General features: G+C 32.9%; 1 protein-coding gene across 5 annotated transcripts in view; it reads left to right on the plus strand.

The window, feature by feature from the left end:
- The window catches only part of ARB2A (ARB2 cotranscriptional regulator A), a 224,095-nt gene that overhangs the window by 70,229 nt on the left and 133,269 nt on the right, over positions 1-20,597 (plus strand). For all 5 annotated transcript variants that reach the window (XM_070935758.1, XM_070935760.1, XM_070935762.1 and 2 more), the window contains one exon: positions 9,574-9,792. In XM_070935758.1, coding sequence (XP_070791859.1) covers positions 9,574-9,792 — 219 coding nt within the window. The remainder of the gene's footprint in view (positions 1-9,573; positions 9,793-20,597) is intronic.

Consider the following 20,597-nt stretch of genomic DNA (forward strand, 5'->3'; position numbering starts at 1 on the left):
ATGAAAGGTTATTTTTTATATGTGATATTTCTACTAAATATACTTTATATCTTAACTGATAATCTGTTGAAAGTCTTTAAAAATCAATTTCAACAAGGGTTATTCTTTCTTACTAATGAAAAGATTAATTATTTTTCACAGATAATTTGAAAGTGAATTGTTAGAATATTAGACTAGGATTGGAGATGCTCAAGTTTAAAGTTGATACATAAAGTCCATAAGGTGACTTTAGGCCACACTATGGTGAGAGATAGATCCAAGTGAACATGGTGTAAATAACAAGATGTTTGGTGAGAGGTGATCCCCAAGTTGTGTTCTTAGACAAAAGATGGACTGTCAGTACAATAACTATTATATGCATAGATATCTCTGTAGATTTGTGTAGACATCAGGGAATTCAATATGAATTTAAAGTTCTATCCAAAACACAACTATGAAAAAATCTTCATAATCTATGCCTGTTAGATTTACTCTTTATTTAATCACAATATATATCAACAAATGTATTAATTTGAAAAACGAATAATAATTTCATAAATGGTTACATACAACAATTTAATTACCATTTAATTAATTGATTAATTAATTGGTTGATTTAATTACCATTAGCTTATTATATTATTTAATATTTATGGAGATGAGGTGAACTTCTACATTTTTCTTGTCATACTGATTAGTCATTGTGTGTGCCTGTGGATTGACACATTCCTGTTCTTGTGCTGAGGGTCAGTTTTCAGTTTTAGTAATGTAATGTTGCATAATGTTGCTTCATTTAAGAAAAAATGTATTAGATTTACATGAGTAGATAAATATGAAGCAATATAATTCTCCATATTCATTTTAACATTATGAGAGAGAGAGAGAGAGAGAGAGAGAGAGAGAGAGAGAGAGAGAGAGAGCTTTCATGCAAACAGCCTGAATCCAATATGAGTCCTGAGTGCAGGTGCTATCTTTGCTTAAGGAAAAATAATAAGCCTAAAGTAGACATTTCAGCAGATTTTAAATAAACTCGTATAAATTTAATGAATTTCTGCATAGTTACTGAATGTTAGACAATTGTGTTTTTTTTTCATAAAGGATACCCAATTGTACTTATTACTATAATTTGAAATATTTAGTTATGCAATCATTGCATATTGTTCTGAAGTGTTGTATATGTGTTTTGATGTTATGATCTGCCTAATCTGTGTGATTAATTCTTTCCCACTTAGTTCAAATTGGGGGCAGCTCAATGCACAAAATTGGGATTCAGGGGCTGATGTGTGTCGAATGGGCAGGTGCTGATTGTGTGAAAATGTATATGCTGACAGTATTTGTGTGTGCAAACAGTTGCTGGTATTGTTCTCTTCTCCTTTTAGTTGATCTCTACCATTGATCTCTCTTGTGGAAATGAGATTTGTAGAACAGATATCAGAAAGAAAGGAAAGAGAGCAGACTCTACAGTGTGCAAGGCTAAACTTTCTGACTATGCATTTTCTGATTCTTGTGTAGATCACACAACAGAGCGATCATATAAGAATCAGCAATGTATAACCAGAAGAACATACAGCTTTGCAAATTTAAAGAAGAGTGCCTCTAGCTGGGTATATATTCTATTTGTGGAATGTTATGTTCAAAATATAGTGGCTGAGAAAACTATACAGATACTATGTTGAATTGCCCCCAAGTCAATTAATTTTAGAATAAAGATATTAGAGGCCTGGCAATGTATGGAATTTAACTGTTTTAGCTTTTTCTGTCAGAGAAACAGACTTTTTGTTAGGCATGGTGATATTGCACTATTATTTTTAAAATTAAATTAAGATGAATGAATATCAGTTTGGAAATCAAATGCTTTCTCCCTGCTTCCAAGTAAAATAGCAGAATTTATCTTGAATGATTCCTGGTATTGTAAAATACCTATCTATTAGAAAAAATAGAACAAGAAAAGATTTAAAATTTCTATGCATGGAATATTGATTGAAAAAAACAAGAATACTGCAAGAAAAAGTAGATGGGAATGGCCTGATAAATCCTAAAATAGTAGCCAAATAATGTCCAGAGGAGGACAAGAGAGATTAAATCCTTAAAAGAAGCATTTCTTCCATTAGACAGTGACACATAGTGAAAATATACTATGTGTTTTGTTGTAAGGTCTAGTTATTATTTCTAATTATGAATCTAATGTGAGTCCCAAAAACCCAAAGGTGCTTTTCAAAAGACGACTGGACTTTCTTGGTTTTTTTCTTTGAAAACGTTTTGCTTCCCATCCAAGAAGTTTCTTCAGTCCTGAAAAGTTGCTACTGAGTCAAGAAAAGTCACATTTTTTAAAAAATAGAAGTAATAAGCATGCAAAACACTGAATCATGGAATACTGAATGTCAATTTGAGAAAAAGGAAAACACAGAATATACTTGCTTGAACGGAACTGCTAAAAGTTCTCAACCATATCCTGGAAAAAAGAGAGCCAGTTTGGTCTGAAGCGGTTATGGCAGCAGGTTAGAAACCAGGAGACTGTGAGTTCTAGTCCAACCTTATGCATGAGAGCCAGCTGGGTGAGTTTGGACCAATCATTATCTCTCAATCTATGACATCAGATTCAGATGACAAGCTGATTGGTCAATTCCTGTTGTAACCAATGGATCAAAGCTCAGTTGATTGAATGCTAGGAAGAAATAATATCCTGCAGAAAGACTGGCTGGCTATAATACTCAACATAGATATTTGTCACAGTTTGCAATTGTAACACTAGTAAGTTTCTTTCTCGGTTATTTCAACTATCTGAAAACCCTTTCAGCTATCACATATCATTTTTGTCATTTAGTATATATTACTTCACATATTAGAAATATACAAGTTATTCATAGAATTCATCTAGAATTTACCTTTGTTCCAATTTCTGCTGATGAATGCATGGAATCCAAAGATATTTTGTTTTTTTACCAAGGGAACCATTGATAAACTAGAACTATGAGGATGACTGTTATGTATGTTTCTATTTATGATAGTGAAATATCAATATTTAAATATACGATTCTTTATAGCTTCTTTCCAGTAAAACTAGTAATATTTTATAATCCATGCAGTATTTCAGTTCATTGTATATCCATAAATACATAGTCGTACAGCCCTACTGCAATATACTTAGAAATGTGCAAGGTATTTCAATATTTAGAAATGTGCAAGGTATTTCAAACATAAAACATTTTGAATTTAAAATAGGTTGTCCTGACCTAAGGTATTTCAACATTGTTCTGACTATTCTGGATGCTGGGAATAGTATCAGAGCACATCCTTAAGGTCAAAACTGAGCTTTTTGAGCTTGAAATGTTCAGAATTCAAGACATTTCAAACATAATATTGCTTACGTTGTTCCAAAGTTGAAGGCTGAAGCTTAAGGCTGAATGAAAAACACTGGTTTTATGCTGGCCAAAGATCAAAGTAACGATTTTGTATTGTAATGAGCTTGTCTAAGGCCATTTCAGGAGCAATGGTAGAAGAGATAATCAAAGTGAGGAACTTCATATTTATTGCAAGAAATATTATAAACCAATCTTTATAATAAATAAATGTATATTAATACTTAATAGACAATAATGTTTTCCTTGAACATCTGCTGTATTTGAGCTGTTGCTCAAAATGAGGTACTCAACATATTCTATAATGTATAAATATATAGCAATCTTGACATTAAGGAAAACCACATCTTATTTATTAATCAATGCATTTTTATTTTAAAATACACCATGTTTTATGTTTTTAAAACATTGTACCTTAAATCTTCATATTTTGTAAAGCTGTACTAACTCAGCATTTTTATATCTAATTCTAAAAATGTAATAGCAATGAGTTAAGTTGCGTCATTTTATTTTGGATCCAAGTGATATCACAATCCCATAAAATTAAACTTCTTAATTATTACAGTAACATGCTGTATGCTATGAGATTATTCCTATTCAAACTGACAGCATGCATCTTTTCATTAGTTTTATTTTGCCCATGTTGTAGAAATTAAGATTAGAGTTAGCTGAAATTTATTTCTAAGACTTTAAAAAGATTGAGAGTTCTCAGATCTTGTCTTTTGTATATAATATGATAATTCATAATAAAGCATTGTTTTAATATGAATTTTATAATTGTGTAAATGCTGTGGCAGTATCTTATCTAAGTTTTATTGTGTTTGAGAAAGTTTCACGTACTATATATATATATATATATATATATATATATATATATATATATATAATTTATAGCAATTTAAATATATACGTGTTTATGATAAAATAAAAAGAGAAAATAAAACCAAAACCCAGATAACTGAGACATTTAATACATTTAAGTAATTATCAGGCACTGAAACTTTTTTTGTTTAGTTTTAAATTTTCAACAGCCATTAAAAGTTAGTAACACAGCAGGTGATTGTATGGGTAAGTGCAAATGTTCTGAAATAAATAGCAGTTGGTGACCTGGAATGTCAGGGCTCTAGACAAGGGTGTGTGTTTGTCAATATATCCTACATGTTTTACAGAGTCCTTGGGGAATACGGAAAGATACAATTTCACCTTTTCTGTGCCAAAACATTTTAATTATATCTTCTTCCAAGTACTGCGGTTCAGTAACCAAGGAGCTGACATTGATGCATGTGTTGATAAAGCTGCAAACATTCAAAATGAGATTAGCAAAGATTTTGAGGAAAGGGTGACAGCTAATTTTGCACACTATTCTGCATCTAATTCAGGTCAGTGTAATGATAGAATATTTTATAACTCTTGTGTCATCCAGAAGGACTTTTATGATGCTTTGTGTTAATGAACATTTGTGGTTTTGAAGAGTATAATTTCAATACTATTTTTTATACAAATACAAAGATTTTATTATGATCCTATAGGCTATACCCAGAAAGTGGAGGTGGGGAAAATTGATTATGTTCAACATAATTTCTTTATCTGATTTGCTTGTAACTGTTGGATATTTGTATGAAATAGTCAAAACATGTAGTGATGCTGTTTATTTCCATTAAAACATCTAAATTATATGACATTTAAAAAATGAAAATATAGTTTCTTTATGTTACACAGAACATTTCTGAGCAGATTCCAGTGTGTTTTGGTTCTATTCTGTGCTTTATTTGAAGGCAGCTGACACTCTTCTTTCACTTTTCTTTTTGTTTGTCAAGTTTTCTTTCTTTTTTATCCACTCACTTCTCCATCTGCTTTCACTTTTGTTTGCTTGGGTCGTCTCTCATCCCAACTTGATAATGAGGAATGTGGTGTGACCCTGACCTCTATCAGCCCATGAATGACCTTCTGACTCCCCTGTGTAACCTTTGACCTTTTCTTTGACAGCTTGATTAATTACCCTGTGTTATGATTTATGAGTAAGTGCTATGTAAAAATAATAGACAACAGGTGGTCCCCTAAAAACTTTTTGTGGCATGTTTTCTTTTCTTGCCTAACTTGATGAGCTATTTTAAGTTGGAAACTTTGTGGAGCAATATGAAGTTTGGCAGTAATATAGCATTTTATACACTTGGACACAGCAGTGGAATGCAGGAGTCTAAGAGATGTGGTGTAACTGGGATGAAAATATTACAAAGTGTTAGCAGGGTGCAGTTGCCAAAATGCACATTGGGTGAAAATACAAAAAGAAGTCAACTGACATTTTAAGCATTTCAGTCTCAGGTCACGTCTTGAGAAAATTGCTCAAATAATGGAGGGGGCATTTTTCAAGCTGAGCTGCATCTCCAACAGCTATGTTTACTTTTACGCTTCACTAGTGACTTCTGATTGGTTGTCATGACCTCATCCTACTGTTGCATCTAGGTTGTTGCAACAGTGACACATAGGTACTCTTCTCATGAAAAAGATCAGAAATAAACAGATCATACATCTTTAAAAACAATGAATAGTCATTCCTATGACCATTTTAAACATGCATAGATCTAGGTTACTGATCTAAATTCCTAGGATTCCTTTTCCTGCAGAAATAACTTGATTCTGCTTCAAGTTTTTAAATAGTTTTTCTTTTTGTTTTTTAAATCAGATTGATAAAGCTCAGGAAAATTATGTGTTACACATTTTTACTTACAAGTCAGAAAGATAGACACATAGGTCAACATATTCCACTCTAGGCTCTGACCTCTCTGATCATATACAGCGGCCTCTCCTAGTGGATTAATATGCTATGCTGAACGCTTATAGCTCATTATTCATTTCAGCAGACACAAGAGCCTTCTTGTGTCCCAGAATATATCTCAAATATTTTTGCTGTTGCTGTCTATATTTTATTCTATATGGGTTTTGTATCTGTACACAGAAGTGGAAGGATCCTGTAGAAGATGTTATTAGGATTTTTTTTCTTATTGATACCATATTTTACTACCAAGCATACTCATGAATTTCCTGTGATCTATGATACAAAAAGTCTTGGTATTATAAGTACTTTTCAACATTTCTCTAAGTTTGCTTGTAATTTAATCAATATGAATAATTAAGCAGATGTACAAGATTGGAAATGAAGTCCATCCTTTAAATGGTTTTTGAAATAACTGACAAGAATTTTAACTTGTTAGCAAAATCCAGTAATTTTTGGAATCATACAGTTATAATTTTATAGTATATAGTATAATCTTACTGGATTGATTTTTGGAATGGTTGAATGATATAAAATTGGTTATCCAATTGATGATCAGTTAGGACTCAAAATTTATTAAATGCTAACTTTAATAGAGACTACTTATAAACTGTCTCATTTAATTTTTCCTAACTAGTTTGTGCAGATGAAACTTGTTGAATAATGTATTGTACACATAGTTGAATGCTTATTCTACACTTCTCTGAAAACATTTAACTAAAAAAAATGAGTAATGTATTATATTGTAGATGTATTTCATTTCAGATATATTTTTCACATTTAGTACTTCAATTATATCATTTATTTTGAAGGGAAATTATTAATTAGTTGATACAGAGTTAAATAGGCATGCACATCTGAGAAAGTGAATGTTATAAATCAAATCAGTTGTATGGTTTAATTTTGTAAAATGTATGTTATAGATTTTAAGGATTATTTTTAACAAAGTATAGATGTGTGGATGTGATTATAGACTGCTTAAATCTTTGTTTAAGTTGGTCTCTACATTTTGTATGTATTGATCATGTGCCAAAATTAGTTGCCTGTCATTTTGACATTAAAATTTAGCTCATTTTAAAAGTCTCATTAGTAAAGAATGCAGGTTAAAATTTAAATACATTCTGATGAATTTTAAAAACATCTTAATCTTTTTAAGGTGAAAGGGAAACAAAAGGTCATATTGTCAACTGCAAAATTAATTCATGATAATGCTAGGTTGGTCTCACTTTAGCAACATTGATAGAGGTTAAATTCTATTCCAGTTATATATATTATATTATATTTCTACCTCCTTTCATCTGTTCAGGTATTGTCTATTATTCATTATCCTCTTTTTTGTACCTATTTTTCCTCATATTATTTAGGGGAAGTGACTGAAGACAAATGAAGGAAAGAATATGTCATAATGTCAACTTTCTCCTAAGCAAAACAAGGATCATAATGCACTTTTTAAAAATACCCATAAAACATCTTATATAGATTCCTGAAATATTACTATTTTAGTTATATCTTTACTTTAATAAATACAGTATGTTTAAAAAAGTTTTTAAATCATGCCAAAGGATGGTTTGTGCTATTTAAACTTAATTGGTAAAAATCCTTTAATTTATTTATGTAGCTGAGATTTTTAAATGGATTCATTTTTCATCTGTTGATGTGTCTGTGAAAAATTGACATTATGTCCTCATAAAATTGGACAAATGAGTCATGTAATTTTCAGTTACATAATCAATAACTTAGACAAATTTTACTTCTTTGATGATTTATGTGTGTCTGTGGTTTTTTTGAGAGTAGCCAAAAATGAACATGGTTTCAGTTTCACTAATACCTGTAAAATAATAACAAATACATGAATTTTACATCTTGCATTGTATAGAACATAACATGAATCAATATAAGACCTATCTTCAAAGAAGAAAAGAAAATTCAAGTCACAAACAGGACCAGCAAACTAAGACTGAATGGACAATGTACAAGTTTTTTTTAGGGTTGGGGTAGCAATTATTTAAAACAGTAAGAAAAATAGTCTCTTCAGGATGTTTTGTTATTACGGTAGTAATCATAAAGGCAGGAATCTGTTTTTCAATGTATTTATTATATATATATTTTAAAAGTTCCAATACTGATTTTAATATAAATTTCAATTGAGTTTATTTATATGGAAACTAGTATAATATTAATTTAATACATTAATCTTTTGTAAAAGCATACAGTGTAGTATATGGGATTTGTGCTGAAGAGAAAACGAGGAAAAAATGACAGGAGGAAAAAATGACAGGAGATCACTTACTCATGGTACAGAATCTAGAAGGCGGCAATTTTCTCTTTGACCTATGGTGACCTTTTTACCATGTTCCCTTATACCATAGACAGTGAACTGAATGCCTCTAATTCACCCTGCTTAACAGAGTGCAACAGTGTTCTTTAACTTAGTTTTGGTGGGAGGAGAAGGTATAGTAGAAATTTGAGAAGGGCGTGAAAACTTGTACAGGCACAAGGAAGAGTAAGAACTTTCTTCAAATGTGATTTTAATAGCTAGTCGAGTGTGTCCAACTGTAGAAAAGCACCAAGTGACAATCTGTCTACCTGACAGTTATCACAATGCATTACAAGGTTTTTGAATAGCTACACAGATTAGAATAAAGCAACACCAAATAAAGTATCTTTTGTTATTGTCAAAGATTTACTTAGCATTGATCATCTACATAGGTAGATTTCTTTTATTCAAGTGAAGATTTTATTTTAAGTAGATAAACATTTATTTTATTTATTTATTTATTTATCCCCCCCGAAAAGTTATAAAGAAATTTTGAAATAATGTTGACAGCTGGATTTGGTTTATGTGGATTTGACTTCTCTTACTTTCTTTAATGAAGATTATTTTCTTTGATATAAACAAAATGTCTCAAATTTTAAACCTTATCCCTTTATGTTTCTTATTGATTTATAATTTATATTCTCTGAGAAGAATCTAATATTTTTCCTTTGTCTGAAGTCTTTATGTGCATTTTTAACTCCAATAAAAGTGCTTATGTCTGAACATAACATTGAGTTCAAAACAATATAAAATAATCACAATTTAAATGGATTCATTGTTATTGCTGCTATCAGTTTTTAATTGAACAAATGTTTAATGGTTTAATCTCTGAAGTTTGCTAAATCCTTTTGCAATCAATAGTATTTAAGTAACCTACATGTAACACTTTTTTATTAATTAAGCATCACGTTGGTAATTTTGGAATCCAGTGTGGAGGAAGCTGTTTCACAATTTCTTGATGAACTGCATAAATCACTGAAAAAATGTAAAGAGCTTGGCAAACAAATAAACAAAAGTGGTCATTGTAAATTTGGACACAAAGATTTAAAAAATGCAACTCCTACTTCCTTTATCAGTGCTATGAAAATCACTTCAATCAGTACATTTGAACCAATAAATCCTTTCCCCCCTTTCATCTGGAACAGGAAGGCTATGGAGTAATAGTACTGAATCCGAATGAGAACTATATTGAGGTTGAAAAGATAAAAGCTCAACAACATCCGTCTCCAGATAGCTCAGATGAACCTGCAGAAAAAAAAGAGAGAAAAGATAAAATTCCAAAAGATACAAAGAAGCGACGAGACTTCTATGAGAAGTACCGAAATCCACAAAAAGAAAAAGAAACGACGCAAGTCTATATTAGAGTAAGTTGATCTTCTTTGTTTTGTTTTGATATTGAAGTACAGAAAACAGTTTTGTTTTTACTTATTTGCACTTTTAATTATGTTTTAAAATGTTACTAAAACAAATTATTTCTTTTAATAATTTATCTCTAAAAATGAAAATATATATATAAATGTATTTAATTTCAAAGAGAAGCTTGAAGTATCATTCCAAAAATACTGATGTGAAATATAGTGTATGCAATGTTTTTTTTTAAGTAGACATGTTTATTTAAAAATCTTTTAAAACATAGCTTTGTTTACAAGTTCACAAAATATTATGGGAATAAGTTTTGGAGGGAATAGATTAACATAAATCTCTATATTTTAATTTATTTGTCTGGTAAACTAATAACACAGTGGACAAAATGCTGATTTTCATCTTATATGATTATATCATTGACTTGTAATATATTGTTTCCATTAGGCATGTCTGAAGAAAGATAAAGATAGTTACTAATAGCTTAATAAATGTTTAAGTCAGAATCGTTTAAGAACAAAGCAGTGAAGAAATTCTGTCCTTTGGCCTTGCCTTTTCTTAATCAATGAACCTTTGCAGTTTGTAATACTAGCTGCATAGGATTGTTGTATCAATGCCACCCAAGGATTTTTAATTCTTCAGAGGTGCAAATAATATTATTCGTGCTTTGACAATTCTGCTTTATATACAAATGATACATTATATGTTCAGAATTCTTTACCATTGGGTAGTTGTTGAACAATGTCAATTGAGAGGGAGGGGATAATCTTTAAAGTTTTGACGTGTGTTAATTATTACACAGGATGAAGTAATGTATTGAGCTAATATAGCCTAGTGGTTAATTTTACAATGCATATTTTTTTTAAATGGAGACAATATTTCTAGGAATGAATGAATGAGGATTGAAGAAAAAGCCCAAGAATGCAATATTTGCATTTAAAAATAATTGGAAATGTTTTTCTTTCTTCTCTTTTTGACAAATACATTATATAATAAATTATTCACTAGTCAATTCTACTCTTAGAGAAGCTTTCTTTTTTGAAGGGACCATTGGGGGCTTTGTAAATTTGCCGGAAGCAATTTTCTATAGTATTAGGCCCTGCCGAGAATAGGTGATATATTTAGTATATATTAAACAATTGCTAATTTCTGCCAATTCCTACTAGATAAATATCAGCCTAAGAGTTGGGCCTGTCCCACAAACCTACTGGCATAATAGTTAGAAAAAAAGAAAAGAAAAATAATGTATGTTAGTCAGTATATGTTTATATGACAAGGCAGTTCAAAGATTAGTCTCGTGAGAAAAAGCTGCTTTCTAACTGTACACACTTAGCAGCTTTCATGTTCATTATTCAGAATTCCATATTAATAAAATGCCATAATCATATTTACAACGATTACACTACAGTATACTAAAGTATACTGTAAAATCTAGCAAGACTTTTTCTGTGAAAAGAGTATAAATAACAGATAACATATACCTTCTAAAGCTTTAAGAGCAAAGCTTGAATGATCAAAGTACTTATTGTTTCAAACTGTAATCGTTTTTAAACTATGACATAATGTACTTTGCCAGTGCACTGTATACTACAACTTGTTGAAGAGATTTGGTCCTTGCAATAAACTTCATCTGACACAACATGGTAGAAAAGATTCCTTATATATTCTGTGTTAAGATATTTTTGTTTGAAATATCTGCCAATTGCGTTTTGTAGTCAAAGAAAAAGTTATGTTTCATAAAATTCTACATTAGTGAAGCAAATACCTACTTCAGATATTTTCTATATAAGAAAAATATTTTACATGTGTTGTTTTAACTTAGACATTATACATGTAATATATTCATATTCATTCCTGTTCTTATGGATACATTGCTTTATTCACACCACAAGAGGTTGCTGCTGCACATTTTGGAGAACATCTCTCCCATTCACATAGAACCCAATTTAGTAAACACTTAATGTTTTTATTCGTTGCTGAACATGAGGGAATGTGAAGATTTTGCTTAGATCAAAATGTTGTGCCCATTCTCTCTCTCTCTCTCTCTCTCTCTCTCTCTCTCTCTCTCTCTCTCTCTCTCTCTCTCTCTCTCTCTCTCTTTAAAGAAATTATTTCTGTGGCAAATAGCAGATTTCTAAGCCTCCTCTCTCTCAAAAATACTTTTAAAAAAGTGAACCAGCATTAAAACGTATAGCTCAAGGATTAGTCAACATGGTTTTTTGTATTGTATTCATGGTTTAAATATAACGTTTTATTGTCAAAATACTACATAACATGCATTTTCTTATTCTTCCTACTACTGTATTTCTTATGCTCTCAAGATCTGCTTTGGAGGTTCTTTAGAAACTGCAGTGTCCACTGAGTATATTGGAATTTATAGGAAGAATTTCATCAAATTATTAAACCGTTGAATGTTGCTGTTTAATTTTTCTTTTGAGTTCTATTACAGGTTTTATTTAGAAATAGACTGTATTGTTCATTTACAAATGTAAAATTATTTTAGGCACAAACCTTCATAGAACTTTAGAAAGGCATATCCAACTCATGACTTCAGGGCCACATGCAAGCCTGGACAGCTAGTAATGTGACCCCACAAGATTATAAACTTTTTAACAACATTGTGTATATTTATATACATTATCTATATTATATATTTTATATGCAGCCCAAGACGATTCTTTACTCCATGCAACCCAGGCAAGCCAAAAGGTTGGATATGCCTAATATAAGACTTGGAAGAGGACTTAACGTTGTTTAGTTTAATCTTATGCTCAGTGAAGAATCCATTAAATCATCCCCAATAGACAGCCATCTAGCTTGCATGTAGATATTTCCAACAAGTAAAAACCCATCACTCTTCCACTGCTTATTAGTTCTTACTCTCAGGAAATTCTTCTATTATTTCAAACCATTTGATCCTTGTTCTATTGCACTTTTACAGAGTATAGATCTATCCCTTGAAGCCTTTTCATTATCTGTAGATTGCTCTCATATCTATTCTTAACTAGTTCTTTTGCAAGCTGTCCAGATCCATTAATCATTCCTCCTAAGCTTGGTTTTAAATACCTTATTCTGGTATTAATCCTCTGAACATTGTTCTCTACAATATTCTCTACAAGGTTGACTCAGCCTTCCATCCTTCCGAGGTGGATGAAATGGGGACACACATTGCTGGGAGCAATATGCTGACTCTGTAAACTGCTTAGAGGGGGCTATAAAGTGGTATATAAGTCTAAGTGCTATTGCTATTACTACTTTCCTGTCAAAGTGTTATACCTGAAATCCACCACATATTCATAAATCCAAAATCCACCACATTATCATAAGTCTTAACCAGCACAGGATAATTATTTTCCATGATTTAGATTGATTCATGTTAGTGTTTAGGCAGCTGAAGACATATTAGACATTTTAGTTGCTGTCTTACAGCCTATAACTTCAGCTTGGTCCACTAGTATTCTTCTGATGTGCATTGCCATTAAACCAGTTCTCAACATCTCTGCACCAATATATTCGACCTGTGATTGTTAATATCACTTGTTGGAAATTGCCCAACTTACAAACCATTTGAACTATGTATATATGTCTGGGTTGTTAGCCAATTTCTGTAGTTTAATGTCTTCTGTGGATTTGGTACCTTCCTCTCCAGTATCTATAAAAATATTGAATAACGCTTATTGAAAAATATTGAATAACACATGCTTGGTATGGTTGTTCAAGCAATAGCATCACCGTACAGCCCACGTCTATGCATTTTTTCCACAACAGTATTAGAATAGAATGGGGTGGGGTGGGGTGGGGTGGGGTGGGATAGGGTAGGGTAGGGTAGGGTAGGGTAGGGTAGGGTAGGGTAGGGTAGGGTAGAGTAGAGTAGAGTAGAGTAGAGTAGAGTAGAGTAGAGTAGAGTAGAGTAGAGTAGAATAACAGAGTTGGAAGGGACCTTGGAGGCCTCTAGTCCCTGTTCAGGCAGAAACCCTATATCATTTCAGACAAATGGTTGTCCAATCTTTTCTTAAAAACATGTGAGTAGCCTGCCAAATTCTTTATTGAGATCAATGTGTATTATATTCATAGCATTACTTTAGTCTACCAAATCAGTCAATTCTGTCATGAAAAGAAATTAAGCTAATTTGGCATAATGTGTTTTTGACAAACCAAAGCTAATTCCTAGAATGATAGCATTCTTTTCAAAATTGTTGTAGACTCATCTTAAATGTGACATTAAAACAAACACATTGATAGAGAATAGGATTGTGCAACACATTCAGAGAAGACAGTTCTTAAAGCATGTTAGCACACACACAAAAATTCTTCAAAGCATTAAATGAGCTGTATTCTTGGAAAGCTGCTTAAAATGAGCTTTGAACATGTAGTAAATATGGAAGAAACAAAAATTAAATTAAGTTAAGGAAACTGGTAAAAAGTTAGTGTAGAAATTAATTTGAGAGACGAGTTTTTCATGACAGACAGGTGATAATCAACTTCAGGGGGAAAATAAAATGTGAGAAAGATGAGATAAAGAAGTGCCAAAATTAAACTGTAGTGGGTATTAGTAAAGTATTGGAACTTCATGATAAAAATATATATCTACTGCATAAGCGGTTTATTTCTAGAGTTTGTAAAGATTTGCATCTAGTCACACTGTTGTGTGTTGGAGAGCCTTAAACTGACTACAAGCCTAGAGCCTAGCCAACCCATGCCATACCAATCATCTAGAAAATTTTGCTGAGAACTTGCCAAAAAGTTTGGCAGTTACTCTCCTTCATTTTCTACTTGCTGGTTATATGCTTGATCAGGAATTAAATATTTGTAGTTTTAAAGTGAATAAAATAAATGTCCTTTATCTTTAATATACATTTACTATATTGGTAAATGAACTACTAGTTAATGTAAAAGCATATCGTAAATGAAATACTGGTTAATGTAAAAGCATTGGTGGGGCAGTCAAGAGAAATCGCTTTGTAAACTAAAGGTTACAACAGCAAAAACCTGTAAAATGAAATGGTTGCATCTCAGAAGTTCATAATGCTTCTTAAATTGTTGGGTAAATTTAGGTTTTGCTCAGGGCAGCAACATAATATTTTGTTCCATATCTATAGAGAGGAGCCTTCGTTTATCACATTCACACAATATATCGATGTAACTGTTTCATTTAATTAGCCTGATATATACTGTTTATTTATTGACAAATGAAGGTAGAGCTATAGCCAACTGGGCCTTTGTTCTGCTTTGACTGTTGCCTATTACGAGTCTTTGAGGATCAGGAATAATTCATGTCCTTTCCAACTCACAGATAGACTTTGAAGACAATTCCATAAAAAACATAAAAAGATAAGAGCCTACATAACTTGGTATCAAAATTATGATCATGGAATAAAACTATTGACATTTCTTCACTGGCAGTTTAACACAAATTAATATGAATTCAGTAACTTTGTAAATGATGACATATCTATTTATTTTAATAAAATTTATCACAACAAATTGAAGAACAAAGTTTAATTAGTTAATCTTCAGGGTTCTCTTTTTAAAAGAATCCTCTTGGTTTCTATGACATTAATATATGTAAAATAAAAATACCAACTATCCAGAAATTGTGTAGTTATTCACTTATAATAATAATAATCTTGTTTTTATTTTAGAATGCTTTACTACCCTGCATCTCTCACATTTTGTAATTACTTTATGAAGACAATATGGGTTTTAATCCTGTGAGAGCACTTAAACCAAAGATGGCTTATCATATTGGAAATAAATAGAAACCTGCCACTCAGAGTTTCCTATTTCTCTGTTCTCTGTCAAGCTTAGAAATCTGTGGCTTCATTTTTGACTAACTTGCAGATATTTACATCTTTATACTTGCTTAGAGGCCTTTTCTTGGCTCTAAATTACATTGCTTTTTAAGTGTACAAAGAATAATACTCCATCAAACCATGAAATCTCTTAGGAAAACTTTTAATCCTCTTTTTCCTCTTTTCATTTAAATTGATCACTTAAATAGTTGTTCACAGTGACTGCATTACTTTAGTTGACCCTCATCATATAGCTTTTTTACATAAGCGATAATGAAATTTGTTTTCATTTAAAACAATCTAGTTGAGATTCATCTTGTTATATTTCCCCCAGGATTACTGAAAGAACACAAGTTATAGCAGTTAAATTTAGATCTGTGGAGGCAGACATCTATCAATGGATACGGATCCATTGGCTATTGCAAAATAATCTTCTTCTACCCGATAATACCTAAATGTACAGAAGTACAATTCCTACAATCCCCAACCTAAAATTATTTGCAAAAGCCATGTTTCACTGTAAGTTGTCGTTCAGGACACCAGGTTCTTAAAGAATGAAAAAATTCTGATATTATTTATTCACCAACAGAAATCCTGAATAAATAAGCCTATTTATTTACAGTTTTGTGTTAATAAATCTGTTACCTACACATTTATTTAATGTTTTCTGTATATTTTATATGTATGTCTTTGGGATTTAAATACTGTAACAAATGGCCTAGATTTCTTCAGATTTAAAAAATAGGCTCTTTTGAAAATGCTGCACTGTTTTTTGACTTTATTATGCATTTGTGCCTACAAGGGAGTTTCCTTGTTTAGTTTTACTGAAATTCATTTCAGAACTGTGGAAATATATAATCCATTACACTTCCCCAATAGATGGCACTGGTGGAATAAAATTACACCATAACTCAATTAAGGTTCTAGCTTAAACACATTCAGAATACGTAGTAAAATATATTTTTTCATGTGCAAAATATTTTTAATATTTTTTGTTTTAATATTATTTTTCATGTTTTAAATATTGAAAGTAAACTAATCAAAAAGTGTGGTCTATATTTAGAATGTGTGTGTAGTGATATAATATACAACCATTGGAATAGTGATAATTTAATAACAGGAAATGGAGAATTTGCTTTATTGGAAGAGCATGTTTGAGCTATAATATATCATTACTAGTTCAATTTAGAATGGCAAAAATGCCCCCTACTTAGCAGGATCTTATACTGAAGTTTAACAAACTACTGTACCAATTAAATAAAAGATATAAAACTACCCCAAGTTTTAAGATTTGTATTAAATGACAACTGTTAAGTTGATATATATCTACGTGTTTCACAATTTTTTTAAATTTACAGTGGTCTTTGTAAGGGAGTGTCTATCATCTCTTTCTGCTACTAACTCTTGAGGTTAATAAATACAGAGAATTGTACATCTCTGCTTGATCTTTGTTTTCCAGAATAACAGAGTTGGAAGGGACGTTGGAGGTCTTTTAGTCTAACCCGCTGCTCAGGCAAAAACCCTATACCATTTCAAACAAATAGTTGTCTGATCTCATCTTAAAAACCTCCGGTGTTGGAGTACCCACAACTTCTGGATTCAAGTTGTTCCACTGATTAATTGTTCTAACTTCAGGAAATTCCTCCTTAGTTCTAGGTTGGATGTCTTCTTGAATAGTTTCTATCCATTGTTTCTTATCCTGCCTTCAGATGCTTTGAATAATAGATAATAGAACCCATTCTTCTTTGTGGCAGGCCCTTAGGTATTGGAACACTGCTATCATGTCACCCCTAGTCCTTTTTTTTCATTAAACTAGACATGCCCAATTCCTGCAACGTTCTTTAGGCACAAAATTGCTTATATTTGCCTTTACGTTTTTCTTACGTTTTTCCTCAATTTTTATCTTCTTTGAGGATGGGGGCTTGAGTTTATTTATAACAGGGGTGTCAAACTCAAAGCCTGTGGGCCAAATTCAGCTCATGGTATGGCCCACGGAGCTGCCCTGGAGACACACTCCTGGTGCCTCAGCCCTGGCCCAGGACAGCCAGGCACTAATCTATAACTTGATAGTGGCCAGAATGCGATGAGCCTTAGATCCGTGGGGCAGTCCTGGAGCTGGCAAGGAACTGCCCAACCACCTCAGCCCCACCCCTTGGCCATTTGCCGCCTCCTGTGTGCATGCCAAGCTGGCTCCAGGATTGCCTTGTGGATCCAAGGCTCACCATTTTCCAGGCCAAATGGCCGCCTTCAAATTATAGATCAGTGCTGCGACCACCGCTATCACCTCCATGGCTTGCTCGCCAGCCGGCCTTGCAGCCCGTGCAGCTTTCCTTTCACTGGAACTGCCCCCACCCCATCCTGCGTAGGATAGCCACAGTTGTGGTAAGCATGGCCACCAGCAGCACTGCCAACCTCTCCCCCTCCCCTCATCCTTTCCTGAGTGCAGATGAAGGAACAAGATGGGAATGAGAAGGAGGAAGGCAGGGAAGGAAAAAGGAACGAGTGGGCCATGCCCACTCGGCCCCCGGAGGTCAACCACAACCCTGATATGGCCCTCAAAGAAATCGAGCTTGACACCCTTGATTTATAACCTGGCTATCTTATCAAATTAACAAATTAACAAATTAACAAATTTGATTGCTAGTTTGATTTTCAACCAATTGTTACTCAATGGTAGGACTTCATTTCTCATTGTTTGGGATGTATTCCAGAATATTTTCATGACAAATTTTACTGCATTTAGCTGGAATTTGAGAAACATACAGTAGGTTTTGAAGTTATATAGAAACAGTTTACCAAAAGCAAAACAGATATTTATGAAACATCTCATGGTGCCCAAGAAGGAAAGTCGACATGACAATCCTGATAGTCATGAACTTTGGTGTTTTTGTTTTTTGGGGGTGTGGGGGGGTTTGGCAACTTGTTAAGCAAAGTGGTTGCTAAATGAAAACATTACTGTACTTATGGTTTTACTTCAGTTTATGAAGTCCATGGTCTTATAACTTACTAGTCCCGTGATGGCGAATTTATGGCACGCGTGCCACAGGTAGCTTGCAGAGCCATATCGGTGGGCACACGAGCCAGCTGATTTTTGGGCCTTCTGGGCCCACCGGAAGTCAGCAAATGGGCCATGGGGGTGATGGGGAAGGCCGTTTTTGCCCTCCCCAGTGTCCTAGAAAGCCTCTGGAGCCTGGGGAGGGCAGAAAAATGGGCCTACCAGCTCACTGTGCCATCACATGCCAAAAGCGGGGGAGCAGGGGGGAATTGTGCACGCATGTGCCGGGGGCGGGCACATAGAATTATGGGTGTGGGCACGCATGTGCGCGATCCCCCATTCGACCCGCACTTTTGGCACGTGATGGCAAAAAGGTTAGCCTCACTGTACTAGTCTGTATGTATATTGCATGATATTTGATAGAAAGCCAATTTGTTTATGAAAAATATATCTGTACACCGAAGAGCCTGCAGCTGTGCTGTTAAAGAACAATGTGGGACATGACAGGAATTGATTGAGATTGTAGATATATTTCACAACTGTAAATTCTTGTAGATTATTAGAAAGTTGAACTCAGATAATTTTGAACACTGTCACAATGTAACAGTCATTTAAGTGGCAATACAGTTTGCAAATCCCCCCGAAAAATTACAAAAAAAAATAATAAAATAAAATACTAATCAACAGAATTACTTGATTAGTTGACTAATATATTAAAATTATTTTTAATGACGAACTATATGATGCCATTAAGCATACGAAAGCTGTCTTTTTCCTTATGTTCACATTGAGCACTTTGGACCGGATACCAGGAAATAGGTTCTTATGTGTTCAACCAAGAGGTATAAAAATAAGGCTTGTACACAGTTGTGTTTTGTAACATTATTGAAATTGACTCTCTCTTATGCCACTCATACACACTGTTTCTAGACACAGCCTAGGGAGAAATGTGACTGATATTATATTCAAAAACAATTATTATAACAAGAAAGTGTGCTGGTGCAGCCCCTCTTTAACCTTAATATGAATGACCACCATCAAAACACAACAGTTTCATCTATGCTGACAAAGGAATTTATCCAGAATAACAAGTTACTACCAGTAGCATAAGAAAACTTGACCACCTATTCTGCTGTCAAATAATTTATAGCAAATGCAAATAAGAATGAGGTCAACCTTTTCCACTTGTGCAGTCAAGATGCAAACCAGTAACTGAATATTAACTGGAAGGGAATACGATTATAGAATGAAAATCTGGCACATTTAAAAAGATCCTGTATTATATACTTTCTTAGACCTACATTTAGAGAAATTGAGAAACACCTATGCTCACAACACAGCGAATTCTCAAAGTTTGCAAATTTGCATAAGATTGTTTATTAAGCTACCATTAGTAGTTTTGCCTTTGCTATGTCTTGTGCATAATATGCATACAGGTAGTCCTCAATTGACGACCATAGTGAAGTCTGCCTTTTATAGTCATAAATCATAACAGTCATAAAGTGGGTCACCCACATGACCAACCTGAATTTACAACCTCTTTTTTTGCAGTGGTCATCAAATGAATGCTGCCATCGTAAAGTGAACCCTTTGTTCACTATGGGCCATTTTTTCCAAAAACCAGAAGTAAATGTCAGTTTTCAGCAAAAATGTTGTAAAACACAATCACATGACTGCAGAACATTGCAAACAGACATAAATGTGGGCTGGTTGTCAAGTAGCCAACTTGTTATTTGACCATAGTGGGTGGCCATCAGAACTTTGGAACTGGGTTGTAAGTAGCCGTGGGGGTTCTGTCATAATTTCAAGCAATCACTAAGCAATCAATCATAAGTCTAGGATTACCTGTATCTAGTTTGAGAATTCTATTCATATAAGAAAAACTGATCAGTATTGAACAACAGCTATTCCAGAAAATTGCCCAATTAGAATGAGAGAAATGACAATTGAAAAATGCTAGAAATTCTCCATAGAAATTTTTCTTTTGGCAATTAAAAGACTAAATCAACTTCTAAATCAA

The sequence above is a fragment of the Pituophis catenifer genome, unplaced genomic scaffold (assembly GCF_029215685.1).
Source record: "Pituophis catenifer annectens isolate HBS135680 unplaced genomic scaffold, rPitCat1.0.hap2 SCAF_2, whole genome shotgun sequence".
NCBI classification, from domain to species: Eukaryota; Metazoa; Chordata; class Lepidosauria; order Squamata; family Colubridae; genus Pituophis; species Pituophis catenifer.